We start from the raw sequence: 21,440 nt of genomic DNA, 5'->3' as shown, positions 1-21,440 counted from the left end.
GCCCACAGTATTTCTATATTTACTGGTCTCATTATTCCACTGAAATAATAATCTATTGTTGAGTTATGGCATGTAAGCTGATTAGTTATGGCTCAGACTGGGACTCTGGCACATAACCTTTTTGTAATAAGTCTCTGTCTGGGCAACCAGAGACTAGCAGAGTTGCAGCGGTTCTCAGCCAAGAGACAGCAAAGACATAAATTAAGGCAAAGGATTCTTGTAGGTTAAAATAAATCCTTCACTGGCAGATACATATAATTTAGTTATGGCAGTACAGATACAAATACTTACAAATGGTCAGTCAATACAGCACACATCAAGTTGGGTAATTGGAAGGAAGGGACATGCAAAACACATTTACTTTTATAGACAACCTGTACAATGATGCAACTCTTTGCAACCCTTAATTGATGCAAACCACTTAGACAATAATTCAATTATTACACTCAATGTCCAGGTGGAAAGTTGACCTTTAAGTTCTGCTGAGTCCTCTGTTCTTCCAGATCCTCAGAAATTTATCAAAGCAATGGAAAAACAAAACCAAGACCCATTCCAGGATCCAACATCTATAGGTAAAGTGCATGCAGAGAGCTGAACACTCATTTGTTGGCGAGGTCATTTCCCTTCCCTAATTCTCAACAAATGTTCTATGAAACAGTATTAAAAAAAAGAAAAAGAAAAAAGGCCTCTACAAGCATTCCCAAATTCCAGAATCAAATATTCTTTCTAGCAGACAGTGGGCTCCTCTAAACAAGCAATTTATTGCACACTCGTGATTGGCCACTAACAAAAGTTTGTGGGTCTTTTAAACAACGTCATGAATGACCAGGATGTCTCCTACGGCATATGTTAGAAATCCCATCATGAAAAGAACCACTTTTAAAAGCGGGATCTCCCGCCACTAGATGGCGCTGTCTCAATGGAAGTTAACAGAGCACACTCAGAGTGAAAGTATTCAATTCAAACCACATGGGTGTAATGCGTCCGTGTAATGCAGACAGTAACAACCGTGCCAAAAAAGCAGGAAGTACATATGGCCCAGGTGAGCAATGCGATTTCCCCCTAATGTAAAGACATCCAGTGACTTCATCGGCTGATCCTGTTAAGCCTGCAGTTCTGGCTACTGCACCATGTAATCCAGTGGAAGGCTGGAGGCCTGATTATCATAGAACCATAGAATAGCAGAGTTGGAAGGGGCCTACAAGGCCACCCCCTCCTAAGTGCAGGAATCCACCCTAAAGCATCCCTGACAGATGGTTGTCCAGCTGCCTCTTGAAGGCCTCTAGTGTGGGAGAGCCCACAACTTCCCTAGGTAATTGATTCCATTGTCGTACTGCTCTAACAGTCAGGAAGTTTTTCCTGATGTCCAGCTGTAATCTGGCTTCCTGTAACTTGAGCCTGTTTTTCCGTGTCCTGCACTCTGGGAGGATCGAGAAGAGATCCTGGCCCTCCTCTGTGTGACAACCTTTTAAGGATTTGAAGAGTGCTCTCATGTCTCCCCTCCATCTTCTCTTCTCCAGGCTAAACATGCCCAGTTCTTTCAGTCTCTCTTCATAGGGCTTTGTTTCCAGACCCTTGATCATCCTGGTTGCCCTCCTCTGAACACGCTCCAGCTTGTCTGCGTCCTTCTTGAATTGGGGAGCCCAGAACTGGATGCAATACTCTAGATGAGGCCTAACCAGGGCCGAATAGAGAGGAACCAGTACCTCACGTGATTTGGAAGCTATACTTCTATTAATGCAGCCCAAAATAGCATTTGCCTTTTTTGCAGCCATATTGCACTGTTGGCTCATACTCAGCTTGTGATCTACAACAATTTCAAGATCCTTCCCGGCTGTAGTATTGCTGAGCCAAGTATCCCCCATCTTGTAACTGTGCCTTTGGTTTCTATTTCCTAAATGTAGAACTTGGCATTTATCCCTATTAAATTCCATTCTGTTGTTTTCAGCCCAGCATTCCAGCCTATCAAGATCACTTTGAAGTTTGTTTCTGTCTTCCAGGGTATTAGCTGGTAATAACCTGGTAGTTGGTAGTTTTATGGAGAAAGTACATTGAAGGATGAGGTGATTGCATTCCATCCTTGGAGAGCAAGTCGTAGGTGAAAGGCCTCAAGTGGAGACATGAGTTGGATAGAAAGGAAGACTCACATAGGTAGGAGCATTGCTTAGCATACAGCATGCGTAGCCCAAGGCACTGGTGGCGAATGTGTAGCCTTCCAGATAGTGTTGGACTGCAACTCCTATCAGTCCGAGCCAGCTTAGCCTGTAGTGAGGGATGATGGGAGGTGTAGTCCAACGACATCTCAACATGCTCCCCATACCTGGCCTAAAGAATATACTTGATATGCAGAAGATCCCACAGTCAACACCCAGCACCTCCGGTTAAAAGCCTCTCAGAGTGAAGACAGACGCGACATTAATGGCATGAATGCAATTAACGCGCACATTTTTTGTGACGTAAACAGCAGCCAGGAGCAGCCTTGGGATAAGGGAGAGGTGACATTCAACTCTTTCTCCGCGGGTGCCGATGGAGGCTTCTCTTGCAGTGCAAGTAGCAGCCTTGGGGAGGCCATTTTTGTTGGGTAGGTGGCGAGGAAAAGAACTAAACTTTCCCACCCCATCAGTCATAGCCCTGGGCCAGCTCAGGCCTCCCCCTTGGCTTCTATTTACATGACGAAGAACGGGCATAGTAATTGCATCCATGCAGTTAACATCATAGGCAGGCACAGCACATTTCATTAGGGTGTGCACGCCCAGGGGATATTTTTTCAAGGCGAATATTGATTGAAGACTCAATCATAAAGGACATTTTATATATTTATTAAACACTGTAGACCCTGATGCCTTACACCGTGTCTGGCTTGCCTGACTGTGGGAGGGCCGTTGCAAGTGAGGGGCGGGGGGAGCCTCGGTTGGCCTCGGCTAGCCGTGCCGGGTCCCCGCCCGGTGCGGTGAGGAGAGCCGTCCGTCTCGGGAGCGGAGCGCGGCCGGAAGGGGGCCGCCTCTCGCCCGTAGCGCACCTTCTGTTCGTGGGGCACCCGGCGCTAAATCCTTCGTAGACGGATTTCAAGCCTCATCATTGGTGGGATTTTGTGGTGATGCTGGCCAGAGGAGGGGCTTACAAGGCGACATTGGCCCTCCTCCTGGTCTCTTTGAAGTGTGGCTCCCAGGAGAAAGGCTCCCAGCAGAATGATTCCTTCTCACTCCTGCTGCTGAGGACGGTGCGCGAATCCACAGTACTGTAGCTGTAACGTTATAGATAGCTCTGGCTGATGTCAGTGATCACGTGATGTGTTCCTTATAACGTTATACAGACAGGTTTTGTACCGTTTTACCTTTTGTTGTAACACTTCTGCGTCATTAGACTTCTTTCAATGTGCTCCGTTGTTACGATATCTTCTGTGTCGTATTGCGAAACTAACGTCACATGATCCCTCACCAGGCTTCCTGTCTGATGTAACTTCCTCTACCCGCCTTCAGTAACTGTTGTTAGAACTGGTGAATGGAATGTGCTAAATCTTTCTCATTTTTTAAACATTATTTCCATGGCATTACATGCAACCTATCTCGGGTAAAAACTTTTTTTTTAAAAAAAAATTATTAAAGGATGCCCATATTTATTAAAAATTAATTAAATTATGTGCATATGCACATATGCGCATCTTTTAATAAAATAAATTAAAAAAAAGTTTTTACCTGAGGTAGGTTGCATGTAATACCACAGAAATAATGTTTAAAAAATGAGAAAGATTTAACACATTCCGTTCACCAGGCATCCCTACACTTTCCTCAAGAGACAGACAACTCCGACAATCCACAAACCACTCTCTCTGAAGAACTCCCGCCACAAAGATTTGAAATTAAGAGCATGCACTCTTAATTTGCATGCTCTTAAGCTGCATGCAAGCTGCACGGAAGCTGCAGTTTGTGCAAAATGCGGCAGCCAGATTGATAGCTGGAACAGGGAGGTTTGAGCATATAACACCGATTCTGGCCCGCTTGCATTGGCTGCCTATATGTTTCCGAGCCCAATTCAAGGTGCTAGTCTTAACCTATAAAGCCCTACATGGCTTGGGACCACAATACCTGATGGAACGCCTCTCCCGACATGAACCTACCCGTACACTGCGCTCAACATCTAAGGTCCTCCTCCGAGTGCCTACTCCGAGGGAAGCTCGGAGGATGGCAACAAGGGAGAGGGCCTTCTCAGTGGTGGCCCCCCGACTGTGGAATGATCTTCCCGATGAGGCTCGCCAACGTTGTTATCTTTTCTGCGCCAGGTCAAGACTTTTCTCCCAGGCATTTTAACAGCATTTAACAATGTTAAGTTTGTTTTTAATGGACCCCAGAATTGTTGTTTTTAAGTGGATACTGTTGTTTTTATACTGTTTTTATATTTTTTAAAATTTTTGTATACTTTTAATGTTTACTATTTTTAATTGTTGTAAACTGCCCAGAGAGCTTCAGCTGTGGGGCAGTATATAAATGTAAATAAATAAATAAATAAATGCACATAAAGGAATGTTAGCTAGAGAGGCGCAGAAAATACAAAAACAAGGAGGTGGGAGGCGCAGAGAAAGGACAGTCTGGGAATTGCAAGGATCACAGAAATGAGAAGAAGAAACAACACAGACAACGGGGCAACGAACAGTGTGCTCTGCAACAACGTTACAAGAAAAGGTCAGTAACGCTACTGAGCAACGGTATGCAAGGGAGCGATACAAGTTACAATGTTACAAAGGCTCAAAAAATCGATATAAGCAGAAGTGTAGATCCACACAGTGGCAGTAGGGTAGCCAGAGGGCAGGCAGAGGACTGTTCCCATTGCATCTGGATCCCCCTCTACATCCCTACTCAATGGTTCCCACAATTTGGCGCTTTTTGCTTGAGACCGAGACATTAGGGTGTGCCTAAAAAAATCAATGGATGAACAGATCTGTTTCAAATTTGGTGTGGCTAAAGCTCTACCTAAATCCTATCATGGTACAAAGTTTCATCTCTTTATCTTTAAAAATGACGATTTTAAAAATAATAATTTTAAAACCTCAATTTTTAAAAAATTCCTAAAAAAATCAATGGATAAACGGATCTGTTTCAAATTTGGTGTGGCTAAAGCTCTACCTAAATCCTATCATGGTACAAAGTTTCATCTCTTTATCTTTAAAAATGATGATTTTAAAAATAATAATTTTAAAACCTCAATTTTTAAAAAATTCCTAAAAAATCAATGGATAAACAGATCTGTTTCAAATTTGGTGTGGCTAAAGCTCTACCTAAATCCTATCATGGTACAAAGTTTCATCTCTTTAACTTTAAAAATGATGATTTTAAAAATAATAATTTTAAAACCTCAATTTTTAAAAAAATCCCTAAAAATTCAATGGATGATCAATGGAAACCCTCACCTCTACACAAGCCCATCCCATTGCCTTGGGACAGGTAAGTAATAGCTCCCCTGCCTACTGACATCACCTCACCCCCTGATGATGCCATAAATAATGCAGTGACCTCATGACCCTTGTTTGCAGAGGCTTGGAGGCCTTGGCAAAGTTATTGGGGAGAGAGCCCTAGGAGCAAGGAACTCACCCCTTCCTTGAGTGTAGAGAGCCCAAAGATTAAAGATTGGAAGATCAAGGATTAGAAGCCCAGGTAAGGCAAGCTCATTCCCTTCCAGGTTGTTGTTGTTGTTGTTGTTGTTGTTGTTGTTGTTGTTGTTATTATTATTATTATTATTCCCATTTATGGGGGAAATGGGGAAAGTGTGGTGTGCTTTGCCCTCACTTTTTGTATGGTTCTGCACTGTAAACAAAGCAAACACAGTCACACACTCACACACAGTCACACACACACACACACACACACACACACACACACACACACACAGGATAGGGTTTTTTTTGGTAATTTTTTTGTTTAGTTTTTGTTTTATAAAGAACAAGGAAAATAAGAACACACTCACAGAACAGAGGGTTTAACTAAGGAAAAGACGGGGAAGGTGGGGAAACATTCCAAAGGAAGAATTATAAGTTTATATAACTCAAAGAAAGGCAAAAGAGGGCACAGGAAAGCTAAGGAAAAAGTAAGACACAAACACACACACCCAGAAAAATCCTAAATCTCCAATTAACTCCTCCAAAGAAAAAGAAAAACTCAAGAAAAACCCACTCCTCAATGACCAAAGTCCTACCCCACAAAGACAGATAAAGAAAAGTTTCTCTGTATGCCTGAGGCTTAGTCCCCCCACTCCAACAGTGGGACTGGAGGATGCTTCATAGGGTGATTGCTTATCAGCACGATAGGGAGATGGAGCTGTCTATCAACGCCGAAAAAGGCTTATTTCTCCCTCCTGCTTACCCATTAAAAAAAAATAATTGCAACCAAACCGCTGAAGGTTTCCCACCCCCCTGAAAATCAACACAAGTGACCCCCAAACATCAATCTCTAAAGCACAGTAAGTTTCAGGGATCTTGCTTTAAAAACAAAGACGTAATAGGCATTTTTTCACCCAATACAATCCCATGTAAAAAAATGTCCAAAATGGCGAAGGGAGCTCCGAATCAAGGCAAAGCGCTCCGCAACTGAGTGAACCACTTTGCCTCGATCCACTGCCCCCTCCGACCCAATTCAGATCTGCTTTTGGTGGAGGCGGATCGGATCGCTCTGCTCCGGATTCGCTGATCCAAATTGGAGTGGAGCAGGAGCCCTAATAATGGCAACCCTGTTAATTTTTAAAATATTTTTAAGAAGGATGAACAATTATCAGCAATTTTTACAAAACATATGTCATGGCAATTATATCAAACAAATTGGAGAGGAAGGTCTATGGGTCAAAATGCATTATTTAATAGGAATATCACCTCCAAATCATCCCCCCAACTCACACAAAGAAAACTACAGCCCTCTACCCCCCCACACACAAGCCAAACATGCACATGCATCCATTCATAGTCAAACAACCAGGTATCCCATTCAGACATCATCACATCAATACACTTACACACACACACACACACACACACACACACACACAGGATCACCCAATCCAAAACACATGCACGCACACATCCACCCATTCACTCAAACACCCCATGCACTCCATTCACCCATACACACACACACACCTCAGTCTTACCTCCTACTTGCTTTTTCTCTTGCTTCTTCTTCTACTACTTGCTTCTTCTCTTATTTATTTATTTATTTATTTATTTATTTATTTATTTATTTATTTATTTATTTATTTATTGCATTTCTATACTGCCCAATAGCTGAAGCTCTCTGGGCGGTTCTTGCTTCTTCTCTTGCTTCTTCCTTTTGATTCTCCCAGGGCCGATCCGAGCCTTCCCCTTGGCCGGCGCGATTGTGACAGCCAAGGAGAAGGCAAAAACAGAGGGAGGGGGGAGGATGCATTCTTGGAAGTCTGGGAATGCATCATTCTAGGCCCTCCCAGCGCCAGTCTCGGCCTTCTCCTTGGCCGGTGTGATCGCACCAGCCAAGAAGAAGGCCAGATTGGCGCTGGGAGCAGGCTCTGGAGGATGTGTTCCCGGAAGTCCAGGAACACATCCTCTGGGCCTTTTTCCTGGTAAATTGGGGCCCAGCCCCGGTTGCCCCGGAGATCCCCATTTTTCCAGAGGGTTTTCCATGTCATCCTGGTCACCCTACGAATGTGACTATGGTGGACTTCCTGGGCTGTTTACCACATAAATATAAATTTACTCTGATAGCACTGTGGTCACTGTCACCAACTGGTTCAAAAACGTTTACATCTTGTACTAGGCCCTGGGTGACACCACTTAAGATTAAGTCCAGGGTTGCCTCCCCTCTGGTTGGTAGAGCACTTTTCTAGAGCACAATCATTGAAGGCATCGCGATATTTAGCCACCTTGTTATGACTGGAATATGCATTTATCCAGTTGATGTGTGGGTAATTTAGGGTGACCATATTTTGGAAACCAAAAAGGAGGACAAAATGGTCACACCCAAACATGGCCTTGGTCACAAGTCTGATTTCACAGCACACAAGGCAAATCAGTTCTACATAACATCTTAGTGTTAAAATCACTGGAATAAAGAACAAGTGAGACAGTACTTTGAAGCTTTTGCTATACTCTTTGTGATACAATCTCCCCTTCCCTCAAATATCTTTTCTGACTGCAAATCCTTCACTGGATGACCATAGTCTCACTTCGCCTAACATTTAACACTCTTTCCCCATCACCTTTTTCACACATTCAGCATACTGCTACCATTGAACAAATGACGCAGTTGACAACTACAGAAAAATCTAGTACAACAAACAAGCAAACAAGCATTCAGAAAGAGTATAAACTACTATTACCCTGCAGACATTAGCCATGGAACAAAACGGACTAAAGGCTAGCACCTCTTAGCTTGTTTCAACTTCAACTAGACATAACAGTCAAAAACATCCAAGAAAAATACACCTACCTCATTGACATAGCAATACCTAATGACAAAAATGTTGCAGAAAAGGAAGAGGAAAAGAGAGAAAAATATACACCACTGGCTATTGAGATTAAAGAACTACGGCAACAGGAAAAAGTTACAATTATTCCATTAGTCACATCAAATGGAGGAAGAGGGAAGGTCAGTTTTAGAAACATGAAGCAGAACTGAATGTGGTTTTATGAACAGTATGTATATATGGTACATAGGAAATACTGTACTATCCTTTCTGAAGGAACTAGCGCAAACATTCCTTTCATTCTGCAACACATGAATATCACTTTTGAGATTTTTATATATAGCAGCATTACTTCAATACTAAAAAGTACAGGTCTGTCATACTTGCCAAAAATAGAGCAAAAAAATCACCCTGAAACAATAAAATGGCATTCTTTGTTCAATAAAAATGGCTACAAATCCCCAGATTAAATGCCTGCATCAGCCCATATTAATAAAATAATATTCAGGTATTAGGTAATGAATCCTAAAATTCAATGTTACTTTAATGAAAAGCTATGTTTCAGTGTGAGTTAATTAATCACATAATTAAAATCCTCCTATATTTTAAACCAAATAATACTATGCTGGGTGGTGGGTGGGTGTGTATAATGTACGCTGTAAATAGCTAAACTAATACTAGCATCATAGATCATCAAAAATAAAAGGAGAAACATGAGACATGTAGGAGTATTTTCATTCATCCACCAAAACAGGTACCACACCCAAGCCCAAGATTTTTTTTTAAGTACACATTTGAGGCTACTTAAAGAATATATAACCTATGAATTCACAACAGTGTTTTGGAAGATCCTATTTATGGAAAAGCAAAGTAAATGAGTTTCCATGGGCAGGAGACATTTTCCATGGAACCAGAGTTGTAGACACATTGCAATTTACTTTCAAATTTAAAAATGTATCTTTACATTTCATAAATTAGGAATAATTTCGCAAGTTTCAAAGCCTTTTGACATTTTGCAAAGGCTACTTACTGTACACAGTATTTGAAGTGTGGTCGCACCATAGATTTCTATAAAGGCAGTTTTATCTCAATTCCTTTTCTAATTATGCCTAACATGGTGTTTGCCTTCTTCACTGCGGCTGCACACTGGGTTGACATTTTCATTGAGCTATCCACCATAACCTCAGATCCCATCAGGTTATACTTGAAGTTAGGATTTTTTGCCCCAACATGCATCACTTTACACTTGCTTATATTGAACTGCATTTGCCATTTTTTGGGATGCCCACTCTCCCAGTTTGGAGAGATCCTTTTAGAACTCCTCACAATCCCTTTCAGGTTTAACCTCCTCAAATAATTTGGTAACATCAGCAAACCTGGCTACTTCACTCCTAATTCCAGTTAATTTATGAACAAGTTGAAAAGAATTGGTCCCAATACCGATCCCTGTGGGACCCCACTGTTTACTTCCTTCCATCGGGAGATTTTACCATGTATTCCTACTCTCTGCTTTCTGTTCTTTAACCAGTTACTGATCCATAAGAGGGACACTGTCTATTGCTCTAGACATCTGAGGAAGTCTCTACCCAGTGCAGAGCAATTGACAGAGCTGACTCCCACTGTTTAAACAGGGTGACCATATGGAAAGAGGCAGCTGGACAACCATCTGTCAGTTATGCTTTAGGATGGATTCCTGCACTGAGCGGAGGGTTGGACTCGATGGCCTTATAGGCCCCTTCCAACTCTGCTATTCTATGATTCTATGAAAAGGAGGATGGGGCTCCTGTATCTTTAACAGTTGTATAGAAAAGGGAATTTCAGCAGGTGTCATTGTTATGCCTGCAGCACCTGGTGAAATTCCCTCTTCATCACAACAGTTAAAGCTGCAGGAGCCCTGCACTGTGTGACCAGATACAAAGAAAGAGTTAGCTGCTAAAGTCCTCAATGCTGTGGCAGAGGTCTCAAAACTCCTGTGGAATTGGAAAGGATGCTCTCCCACACACAGGACATCACATGCAAGCTTATATTTACATAGCTCTGCTTGTTGGAGTAAGCAGAAGAAGCCACCCATTGGATGATACTCTCCACTACTGTGGGAAAACAAAATTTACACACGTACGCTTTTACACATAGGTGGGCTCCAAATCCTCATTGAAGTTCACAATCAGCTGAGGCCTGCCACAGAGTTTTACACAGTGGCCTAGGGCCATACTAGGCTCAGGGTCTGTATCAGTACTGCAGCTATCACTAGAGGATGACAAGCTGCAGTGGCAAACTTTGCAACACTGTCTGTGGTGGCAATTGGTCACCCCGCAAGAGGAGTTGCTATCAGAATCAGTGTTGCTTGCTGCAGCCCAAGGAAATTCTGTGACTCCACTGCAGCTTTTTTGCATTCTGCTGGACGTTTTGTCCGCATTACACCACATATTGGGGTCCATGGAGCGTGATGGGTGGGTGGCAATTTTCTTCTCCTGCCTTGTCTTATAGGGACTAAACTTCATAAAGTTTGCCTGCATCTCCTGTGGCTGCCACACCATGCTCATTTCACAATCTGCACTTTTCTCAGGCCCCCTGGAAGATGTCTTGGCAGTGGTACTGTGGTTCATACTCAGCTCTTGAAAGAATGCTTGAAGATTTTCACAGTTCCTTTGGAGCTGCTTTTGGCTCATAGGTGAAGAATATGTTTTCTTTGCTTCCTTACTGAGTCTAGAGAGACTCTGTCTGAATGGATTCTGTAGGGTGCCCATGCTAAGTGTGTGTTTAACACTTGAATAATCATCTAGCTTGCATCCATTTACTTGTCTGTACCTAGTAGTAAAATCTGTCAGTGTGTTTTGTTGGTTTGTCCAGTCTAGATAATCAATGTAGCCTTTTTTACTAAACAAATCCAGTCTGCATTGTGATTTTGAAAATCCAGGATGTTGCCGTGACTCCTGGCCAGGTGAAAAGGAATCACTTGGTGAGTTTTCATCTGTTATGGAAGAACAGTTGGCTGTAGAGTGAGCCTGCTGGAGCAGAGGTAGAAGGAATTGGGAAGCAGGCGGAGATGGAGAGTCCACAGCATTACAGCCATCTTCTTCAGCCATAAGTCTCATCAGCTTCTCCTTAGCATTGTTCACTTGCTCCTGAAGGCTTGCAATGGCTGTATCTTTCTGTATTGAACAAACCGTTATAATCTTACATAAAGTGAAGGTAAAAAACCAAAGTCAAGCCATATATACACAACAGAATGAAGTGAAGAATTTCTAAGAGACAAATATATTTTATTGATTGATTGATTGATTTAATAAACATATAATTCAACAGAAATTATCAATTGTTTTACCATAAAATATACATGGGACATAATCAGTTTTTAAAAAACTGTTCAAACAGCAGAAATAACAGAAGAAAACTAAAATAAAAATGTCAAAATCGGTGCTAAAATCTCATTAGATGTTAAAAGCCTAGGTTGGAGGGAAGATTGCCTAGCACCAAACCACTGCAATGTGTGCCTCCCAGGGAAGAGGGTTCCGTTGCTGGGGTGTCACCACATAGAAGCCCATCTCTGTTTTTACCACCTTCCTAACTTTATTTCGTGGGAGAGTTCCCCAATAATAATAATAATAATAATAATAATAATAATAATAATAATAATAGGCAGGGTACAACACAAATGCAAACACCATAAAATACATCACAGCACAATGGCAGGTTGGTATGCGATAAGGCATTCCTGCATATACTACAGGCTATGTGGGACCAAGGGTACATGGTTTTTTTTTAAATAAAATACAAACACTTTTAACTGCATTCAGAAGTGAACCAGGAGCTCTGGATCTTTAAGCACTGTCACAATCGGTTTCCTTCACCTGGCCCCAGTTAGCAACCTAATGCAAATATATTAGAAGCAGAATGGGCTAGTCTAAAGACAGAAATCAATGTTTTAATGTTCTTCACTTGGGGGAGGAATAACCTGCAAGTAGAAACATAGCACAGCAAAAAGCAGGCTAAGTTAGAACCTTTCTCTTTGCCATGCTAATTTTTATCTGTTTACTCGTGGAAGGTGTTTTTTACATGGCGATGCATTAAAAATGACAACTCCACCTCCAACATAAAGCATTGCAATCAACTCCAGCACCTCATTTTGCTGCATGTGCAGAACAGGCATTCCTTTTCTTTCTTTCAAAGGAAGAACTGAACTATTCAATATTAAAAGGGGGGGGGGAAACTTGGAAAGGAACGTAACACAGCTGTTCATTGCTCTTGCAGAAGATGAAATTTCCCCCCTTATCAGCTATGTTTACTCAAAGGAAGACAAAATTATTTATATTAGATTTAATCCCAAGTAGTAAGGAACATACCCTATATGTGCATAGGACTGAAGTTTTCATGAGGGAGGGTATGAAGAGCTTTGATGAATCAGTCAGAATGGGTCTGTAATTATTCATCTCTGTGAAGTCCCAATGGCAAGCATGGTTTCCTAACGTTATGTATTGTGCTGCGCACCCTCCACCTCTCAGCAAAATATTATTTGCTCTTAAGAATGGCTCCACTGGCTCAGATGAAATCTAGCATTCTGCTTCCAAGAGTGGCCAATAAGTGTCTCTTGGAAGCTTCACTTTTTCAAATAGTTTAAGTAATATATACTGCCTTGATGGCTTTTAGCAGATAAGGTTGTGTATAAAGGCTATCATCATCATCATCATCATCATCATCATCATCATCATCAGTGACGACTCTTGTATGGTTTGCTAACTGAAAACCTTTTGATAATGACTCTGAGCTTTAATGGAATAACTAATAGCCAGAGTTGGGGCTGAATGGAAAGTGCCGCCCCTGAGACAGAAGTCTGATTTTGTGTAGTTATTTGGAGAAGAACTGCAGGGCAGGGCTCTTGCTTTTAGGGAACAAATGCTGCTTTAAAGACTAGCATGATCTTCCTGAATATCTGTTTGCTTCCCATGCACAACTTGTATATTTGTAAAATACATTTGTCTCCAGTATTCTTCCGTTACAGACTGAGTGACCCTGGCAAAGACTGCCTCCTACAACACTAATAGCAGCATGATCATGGGATAAATACAAATCTCTGTGCAAGAGACAATTTGAGTAAGAACACTGCAGCAGCTCTCTACTTTGGGTGCCTTCTCACACAATTTGCACTTGGGCATGAAATACTTGTGTGCGCTCAACAATTGTGAAGGACACATTGTGATGAATGGCAAATACAAATTTCTCACAATATGCATCTGTCATTTGCTGCTTCATTGGCTCAATGCGGACTACTAATGCTGGTCTAGTTTGTACATAACCCTAACCCATGTTTTAGTTAATCCATATGTTGAATTACCCAGGTTTGTCTGGCAGACAACTGAACAAACTGTGTTTTCTTCTCAATCCTTAGGTTATTTGTTTCCCTTCTCCTTTGCCCACTCCCTGCCTATATCCTGAATATTTTTGCAGCATTGTAGTACCGGCATGTAGCATGGTTGGGTATTATTATTATTATTATTATTATTATTATTATTATTATTATTATTATTATTATTATTTTATAATTTTTTTATTTTTGAACTTAAACATACATCAATACTATAATACAGTAACAAAAAAAAATTAAATCATAATACATAGAATTGAATAACCTTATAATATTTCTAATTTAATATTTTTAACATCATCCCATAACATAAAGTGCACCCCACCCCCACCCCGGGATCTATTCCTGTTTCCAAAATCTCATTGTTTCTTCTGGAGGTGGTTTTCCACTCCCCTTAGATAATACATATTCTAGGAACTGATTCCAAATCCCCTCAAAATCATTTGTTTTTGTTATCCCTCTTCTTACTTTTATATTACATGTCAATTTATCATTTATAGCAATATCCCAAATCTCTTTATACCAATCCTCGACATGATAATCTCCTTGTACCTTCCAGTTCCTAGATATGATTAACCTTGTTGCTGTCAGCAAATTCGTTATCAGTTCTTTTGTTTCTTTATTACATTTTAAATCTCCATATAATGATAGCAATGCCACTGTAGGTGTCTCTTCAATCTCCATTCCAACAATATCATTTATCTCTTTAAACACCATTTTCCACAATTTTGAACAAATTCACATTCCCACCACATATGTAAATACGTTCCTTTTTTTTACATCCTCTCCAGCAATTTGCTGAGTTCAGCTTATTTATTTTATTTAATCTCACCGGGGTTAGATACCACCTCTATATGATCTTATAATAGTTCTCCTTTATCCTCACTGACATACTTCTCAACACTCTTTTTCTCCATATTCCCTCCCAACTGTTGCCCTATCTGTATCTTCAAATCAGTTTCCCACACCATCTTGCCCATGTTTTCTGACTCCCCCTTCCCAACCAATATTCTATATATTTCACTCGTTAAACCTTTTATCATTTTATTTTCTCCTTTCTCAATTTCTCTCTTTAAGATCAGCTCCTCAAATTTTGTCATTTCTCTACATTCTCCATTATCCTTTAACCATTTCTTCGTCCATTGCTCTAATTGAAAATAATTTAACCATGTTAAATTCTTCTCCTTTAATACCTCTTCTAGTTTTTCTCGAGTATTCATCCTCCTTAACCAATTTTTTAATTTCATTATATCCTTCTCTATTAATATTTTCCCTAATTTATCTTTTAGATTCCCTGGAAATGTTTCTAACATTATCACTGGTGTTATTGGAGAAATACTTGGAAGTAAATCCCTTTTATATAGACGCCATATTTCCCAGTGATTTTTTAGAAGGGGGTTCTCTATTTCTTCCCCTCATTTTTTATTATATTCTCGAAAAAATATATTTTCCAATTTCCACTCTTTATCCATTCCTTTTCTATCCTCTAACCAACTTAAATCTCCTACTCCTAGCATACTTTCTACTATGTGTCTTAATCTATTAGCTACGTAACATTATTTTATATTTGGGAGTCCTAATCCTCCTTTTTGTGTTAAATACCACCTTTTTTATTTATTCTCGCATTTCTATTCCCATTGCAATAATTATTTAAAATATTTTGCCAACTTTTTATCTCTTTTTCAGATATTCTTATTGGTAACATTCTAAACACAAAATTTACCTTTGGTAATATCTTCATTTTTACTAAAGCTATTCTTCCAAACCACGATAAATTCAATCCTTTATATTTTTCTAATTTATCTATAACTTCTTTTTTCAAGTTATTTAAGTTCTCCTTTTCTAAATTCTCTAGGTCTTTTGTAATTTTAATTCCCAAATATTTAATCATCTCTTTAATTTTCATATTCTTCTCCTTACTTTCCCAATCTTTCCCTTCCTTTTTAGTATAATTGAGCAACATCATCTCTGATTTTGTCCAGTTTATTCACAATCCCGTAACTTCTTCAAAATCCTTCAGATGATGCTTAATTCTTTCCATTTTTTCTAATGGATTCTTAATTGTCAACAATGTATCATCTGCAAACATATTTTTTTAATTTTTTTATTATTACATCATACTCCCTCTATATTATCGTCTTCTCTTATCACGTTTGCCAATAGTTCTATTACCAATACAAATAGGACCAGTGAGAGTGGACATCCTTGTCTAGTTCCTCGGGCCAGTTATATCTTTTCTGTAACTCCATCATTATCACCACTGAAGCTGTGTTTTGTGAGTATAATGTTCTATTATTATTATTGCTCTTGCCTGCTGCCTTTGTAGCCTTGTGAAACAATCATGAACAACCCATGGTTCTGTGTTCACCATAACAACAATCCATGGTTCAAACAACCCAGAGTTCACAACTCAACAACAAACCATGAGTTTTCTTTCCATGATTTGTTTGCATGTCAGTGTTCATATATGACAACCCAGAACTCAACAACCCATACTATGGGTTAGCATAATGTGCAAACCAGGATGTAGAAGATATTACTATGGTGTTTCATGACTAGGGTAGTCTAAGGCCGTGTCTACACCAGCCTGATAGTCCGGGCTGGTCATGTCCGAGGCCCTGTGAGTCCAAATGATGCACAGGGACTCCCGGGGGCAGGGAGGGGGAGACAGACACAGGTTTCCCAAGGGATAAAGAAACCCTGTGAAAACCTGATTCTTCCTGTGGGAGGGGGTGGCAGCAATTTTGCCACCCCTGGGATGGTAGGGAGGGGTTCGGGAGTCAGTTCCGTGTTTGTTTGTTTTTAATATTCAGTTTTGGTGGGCTTGGGTTTTTTGGGCAGCGAGGTGGTGGTGGGGAAAATCAAAGTCATATTTTTGAATTAACTGTTATGTATATATATGATTAATCTTGATATGTAGGTGTAATGTGATGAAGAGGGGGAACTATTCTATTTCCCTTTACTGATTATGTGAAAGTTTCCTACCTCTACAAGCTGCTGCATTATGGCATTTTTCTCTCCAAGCAACTGGTAGATCTCTTCATCACTGTACATCGTGGAGTGGAAATTCTTGCCGGAGCTGGTAAAATATTTGGCCATGTTACTGATGTCAGGATTTTTTAAAGCCTTCCATTGTCTGACCTGTTGAACATTGAAGTAGACCTAAAATTAGTTATATTAAATGGAAAGAGGACAAAGATGGAAAGAGAAAGGTAAATAAAAAACAATGAGACAAAATGCTTGAAGCTGCATCATAAACCTAAGGCCTTCTTCTGTCCGCTTGCACGGACTAAAGTGTTTTCATGTTTGAAGCTAAAATTGCCTTTCTCTGTCTTTGGGTTTCTTTAAACGAGCGTTTTATGGCACACCCACAAATGACTGTGGGTCATTCTGATGACACTGTGAGCCTCCTGTGCATGAGCACAGCCATGTTGTGTGTCTGTGTGACCTTTCTGAGAAGTCAGTTAGGCTACGTGGCCAAAAGCATGCAAGAGTAGCTTAGCTAGCATGCATCTGCCTCTTGATCAGTTACATATATAACCTTAGAAGCAATAGACTTTGCTTGTGGATGCACAGAATGACCCAATGATTAACTTGTATATACCAGTGTATTTAAGCTCTGAGCAAAGAGTGCTCGAGGCTGTTTCTGTTTATCATACAGACAGCCTTCGCTGCAGTTGAATAAACTTGAGTTGAATCTTTCCTGTGTCTGGATAGCTTATTGGACCAGCAGCTAGACATGAACCTAGAGGGGAGTAAAATTCAGATTCCTGTGACAATTCTGGTGAGCCAGGCAGGAGTTGGACTAGCTTGGCTTCCACTGTGCCCCATCCACTCTGGAGAACAACCCAGCTGGCATTAGGTGAGTTTACCTACGGGTCCTTCTACTTCGGGCAGGACAGGTGGTCCTCAACCAAGGCAAACTCTAATAAGAGGGTAAGATTCACATTGATGTGGTTGAAGTTAAGACCTCCGATAAAACACTCTTTGGTTTAGGAACTGCAATCCATAAGAAGTGTTGAAAGGTATACACAGGATTGTTTCTAGAGGTTCTAAGAGTACAAAATGTGGGGAGGTTAGAGTATTCCAGAGGGGTCGTCTCTGGATATAATGCTTAAGCAGCAGAATACCTTACCAGGTATTGTTGGGTTAAAGAAAAAGCACTTGGTTTGTTTGTGTACTGAAGAATGGCCAGTGGTCAGTCATTCTTGGCAACCTATAGGTTCTTTTGACCAAAATCTTTTAAGAGATCTCAGACTAATATTAGAAATCAGTTCAATACTATTGTGCACACTTACAATCCCACTCCCGGTGACATTCATCAGTTGTGCGGGTCCTTGTTGACTGCAGCACAAATGATTGAATTAAAAAGGTTAACCAAGTCCCTTGGCCAAAATCCCATTGGAGTTGCCCCAGCTCCAGTTTTTAATGCCAACCCAGACCCAGCACCAGACATAAATGTCAATGATGATGCTCATTTGACTGTGGTGACTCAGTTCCAAGTCTGGGTGGCAGAAGTATTAAACAGATGGGACAAAAGACCATTAATTGGTCTAAGGTCAAGAATGTTCTATAAGAAAAGACGGAATCACCAGCTGATTTTATGGCTCGACTTTCCCGCAGTCTCCGAATGTATGGGGGTATTGATCCAGAGGATGATGTGAATAGGGCGTTGGTTGTGAGTGTTTTTGTTGACCAGGCAGCCTCAGATATAACGGAATATTTTGTTAAACATCAGCCAGGGTGGCAGGGAAGTACTGTGTCTCAGGTTTTAATCATAGTACAGCATGTATTTGCTGGTAGAGAAGAGAAGGCTGAGAAGGAAAAGAAGAAACAGTCAGAGAGTGAATTGAAAATGTTGGGAGCAGCCATTACAGTAGAACAGGGATTTGGAGCAGGTTTTCACGGTCATGGGAGGGGCCACGGCTGTGGTAGAGGGGTAAGAGGCCATGGCAGAGGAGCATGGAACACCAATGTAGGTGGACAAGAAAGTGTTGAAAGAGATGTTTGTCATTTTTGTAAGCAGCCAGGGCACTGGAAGAATAAGTGTCCCCAAAGACAGGGGGAAAGTGGCAATTATCAGGGAGCAGAGATGGGAATGTTGGAATGATGGGTAGAAGGAAACTCAGTGAAAGTTGATGACAAGGAATGTGAAACTGTGGGAAAACAAAATATTTGGCAATTAAAATTAAATAAATCTTTCTTAACCTTCACTATTAATGGCCAGTCCTATGACTGTCTTGTAGATACAGGCGCCTCAAAAAGCATGCTTAATCAAACTAGTTTACCCCTCTCTGGATGAGGGGAGAGGGTCATGGGAATTGATGGAAAACCATCCTACACTCCCCTTAGTGAATCTGTTAAAGTTAAAATTGGACCCCTACAATGTGATCCCTCCTTTGTTATGATGACAAAAAATCCCGTTAATCTGTTGGGGAGAGATTCATTGGCAAAACTGAATGCAACTATTCAGTGTACATCAGATGGTATTTTTGTTTCCATGCCAGCCACCAATCTTACAGCTTTCATGGAAGAAACTGAAGAGATGGCAGTTGTAGAATTGCCACTGGAGCTCTGGCATGTGCCATCTGTCTGCTGGGCAGAAGACTCTGGAGAGGTAGGACTATTAAAGTCCATGGCTCCGGTTAAGATCACTGTCTGTAGAGACATGGCACCACCACGGGTGAAGCAGTATCTGATGTCTTCAGAAGTGAAAGATTGTATTGGAAAACTGATTGAAAGTTTTGATAAACAGGGGATTTTAGTCCAATGCTCATCCTCTTGTAACACCCGAATCATGACAGTCAAAAGAAAACCAACCCAGGTGAACATCCTTCCAACAGGATAGTTTAAGACTTGTGCCTCATAAATTCTTATGTACTCCCAAGACATAATGTGGTTCCAAATCCTGCTACCATTATGTGCAGTATACCAGCTAGTGCCCAAGTGTATACTGTAATAGATTTGAGTTCGGCGTTCTTTAGTATACCCATGCACAAAGATTTGCAATATTTGTTTGCATTACAGGGCAGGACCAGGTCCAACACACTTGGACTAAGTTATGCTTTTATGTGCTAAAACTGAAGAAGATTGCAAAATTGATTCAGTTCACCTAATTGAAACACTAGGAGAAAGGGGGCACAAAATTGCTAAGCGAAAATTATAATGGTGCAAAACAGAAGTAGAGTATTTGGGACATGTACGGTCTTGTGCAACTAGGAAACTGTCATGTAAAAGAGTACATGCTATAGTTCAAATGAAAATTCCCACTTCCAAAAGCCAGATCAGAGCTTTACTTAGACTGTTAGATTACTGTAGAGCCTGGATCCCCCAGTTGGGGAGTTGGGGCAGTCAGTAAATATGCTTTGGAGTCTGTTATTCTACAGGTGCCCTCTGGAAGGAGCGAGGATTTATTACTGCTGCAAGAAAGCCCATCACTAATGGACCTGAAATTGATGACTTACTAAAAGCTATCCATTACCCTTGAGCCTTGGCAGTAGTCCATTGTAAGGCACATGGACAGGGGTCAGATCTTGTGACTCCAGGGAACACAAAGGCTGATGAAGAAGCAAAAGCCGCAGCATTGCACCCCCTTCCAGATGAGACACAAATTGTGGCACTGCTGTCTCAGTCTGCTGAACTACACTCTTGGTGGGATCTCACTCCAGCAGAAGAAAAAGCTGTGTCGGAGAATGCAGGAGCAGAGTGGTACACCGATGGAAAGTGGGCGATGCCAGATGAGCAACTGGTGTTACCAAAGTCTGGTCTTAGAATCATAACTCAGAAACATCATAACCAAAGTCATGTAGGGGCAATGGGGTTAGCCAAAGCAATAACTAGAGAATAGTTTGCCCCAGGGGTGCACCAAATGGCAAAATGGGTGATCTAAGCCTGCCCGCAATGTTCAAAGGAAAATGCTAAGGCACAGCCCCCAAGTCCCCAGGGCAGGAGACCATAGGTTCAACTACCATTTGAGTCAGTCCAAATTGATTTTGCACACATGCCAAAGGCCCAGAGATATCAGTGGATGTCAGTGATAGTAGACAAATTGTCAGGGTGGGTAGAAGCCTTCCCCTGTAGAAAAGCCTCTGCCCTTGTTAGCAAACGTAACTCCGTTTTAGAAAAATCTTGCTGTGTGGCTTGGGAGTGAACTCTGTTTCACCCAAACCCCCTGTGCTATGTAAGTTGTTTTTCAGAATCAGCAGTTAAGGAATCAGTTTGAATCAAACCCGGATGCCTGCTGACATTTAGTTAGAACCAGCACAATGTACACATTTTTAGAACAATAGCAGGAAAAGAGGCATATGTAATGCTAACTGTACCACGTATACATTTTTAGAACAATGGCAGGAAAGAGGCATATGTAATGTTAACTGTATAAATAATTGTAATTTCTTGTATTCAGTGTCCGAATGGCATTTAAGCTTTTTGCACCCAGAGCTGCAGCCTGAAAGCCTAAATAAATGTATTGCATCCTCCAAACTTGCTGTGCCTTTCTATGGGATCCGCCCTTAGGAAGAAAGAACCAGATATTTGTCTAACACCCTGGAAGTTGGAAAACACCTCATACAGGATACTGTGCCCCAGTTCGGCCCACCCAGTTGGGTGGATCCGGACTGTAGTTCTCATTTTATTTCCAGCCTCATTCAATAGATTT

At 41.0% G+C, this 21,440-nt stretch overlaps 1 protein-coding gene across 1 annotated transcript in view; it reads right to left on the bottom strand.

Annotated features, from left to right (window-relative positions):
- Positions 1-10,544: 10,544 nt before the first annotated feature.
- The window catches only part of GPR156 (G protein-coupled receptor 156), a 58,380-nt gene continuing 47,484 nt past the window's right edge, over positions 10,545-21,440 (bottom strand). The window contains exons 9-10 of the mRNA XM_063128420.1: positions 16,769-16,924; positions 10,545-11,573 (exon numbers count right to left, since the gene is read on the bottom strand). Coding sequence (XP_062984490.1) covers positions 10,545-11,573; positions 16,769-16,924 — 1,185 coding nt within the window. The remainder of the gene's footprint in view (positions 11,574-16,768; positions 16,925-21,440) is intronic.

This window comes from Elgaria multicarinata, chromosome 6, assembly GCF_023053635.1.
Source record: "Elgaria multicarinata webbii isolate HBS135686 ecotype San Diego chromosome 6, rElgMul1.1.pri, whole genome shotgun sequence".
NCBI classification, from domain to species: domain Eukaryota; kingdom Metazoa; phylum Chordata; class Lepidosauria; order Squamata; family Anguidae; genus Elgaria; species Elgaria multicarinata.
The sequence above is the reverse complement of the archived record's forward strand: the minus strand, read 5'-3'. Positions and strand labels throughout refer to the sequence as shown.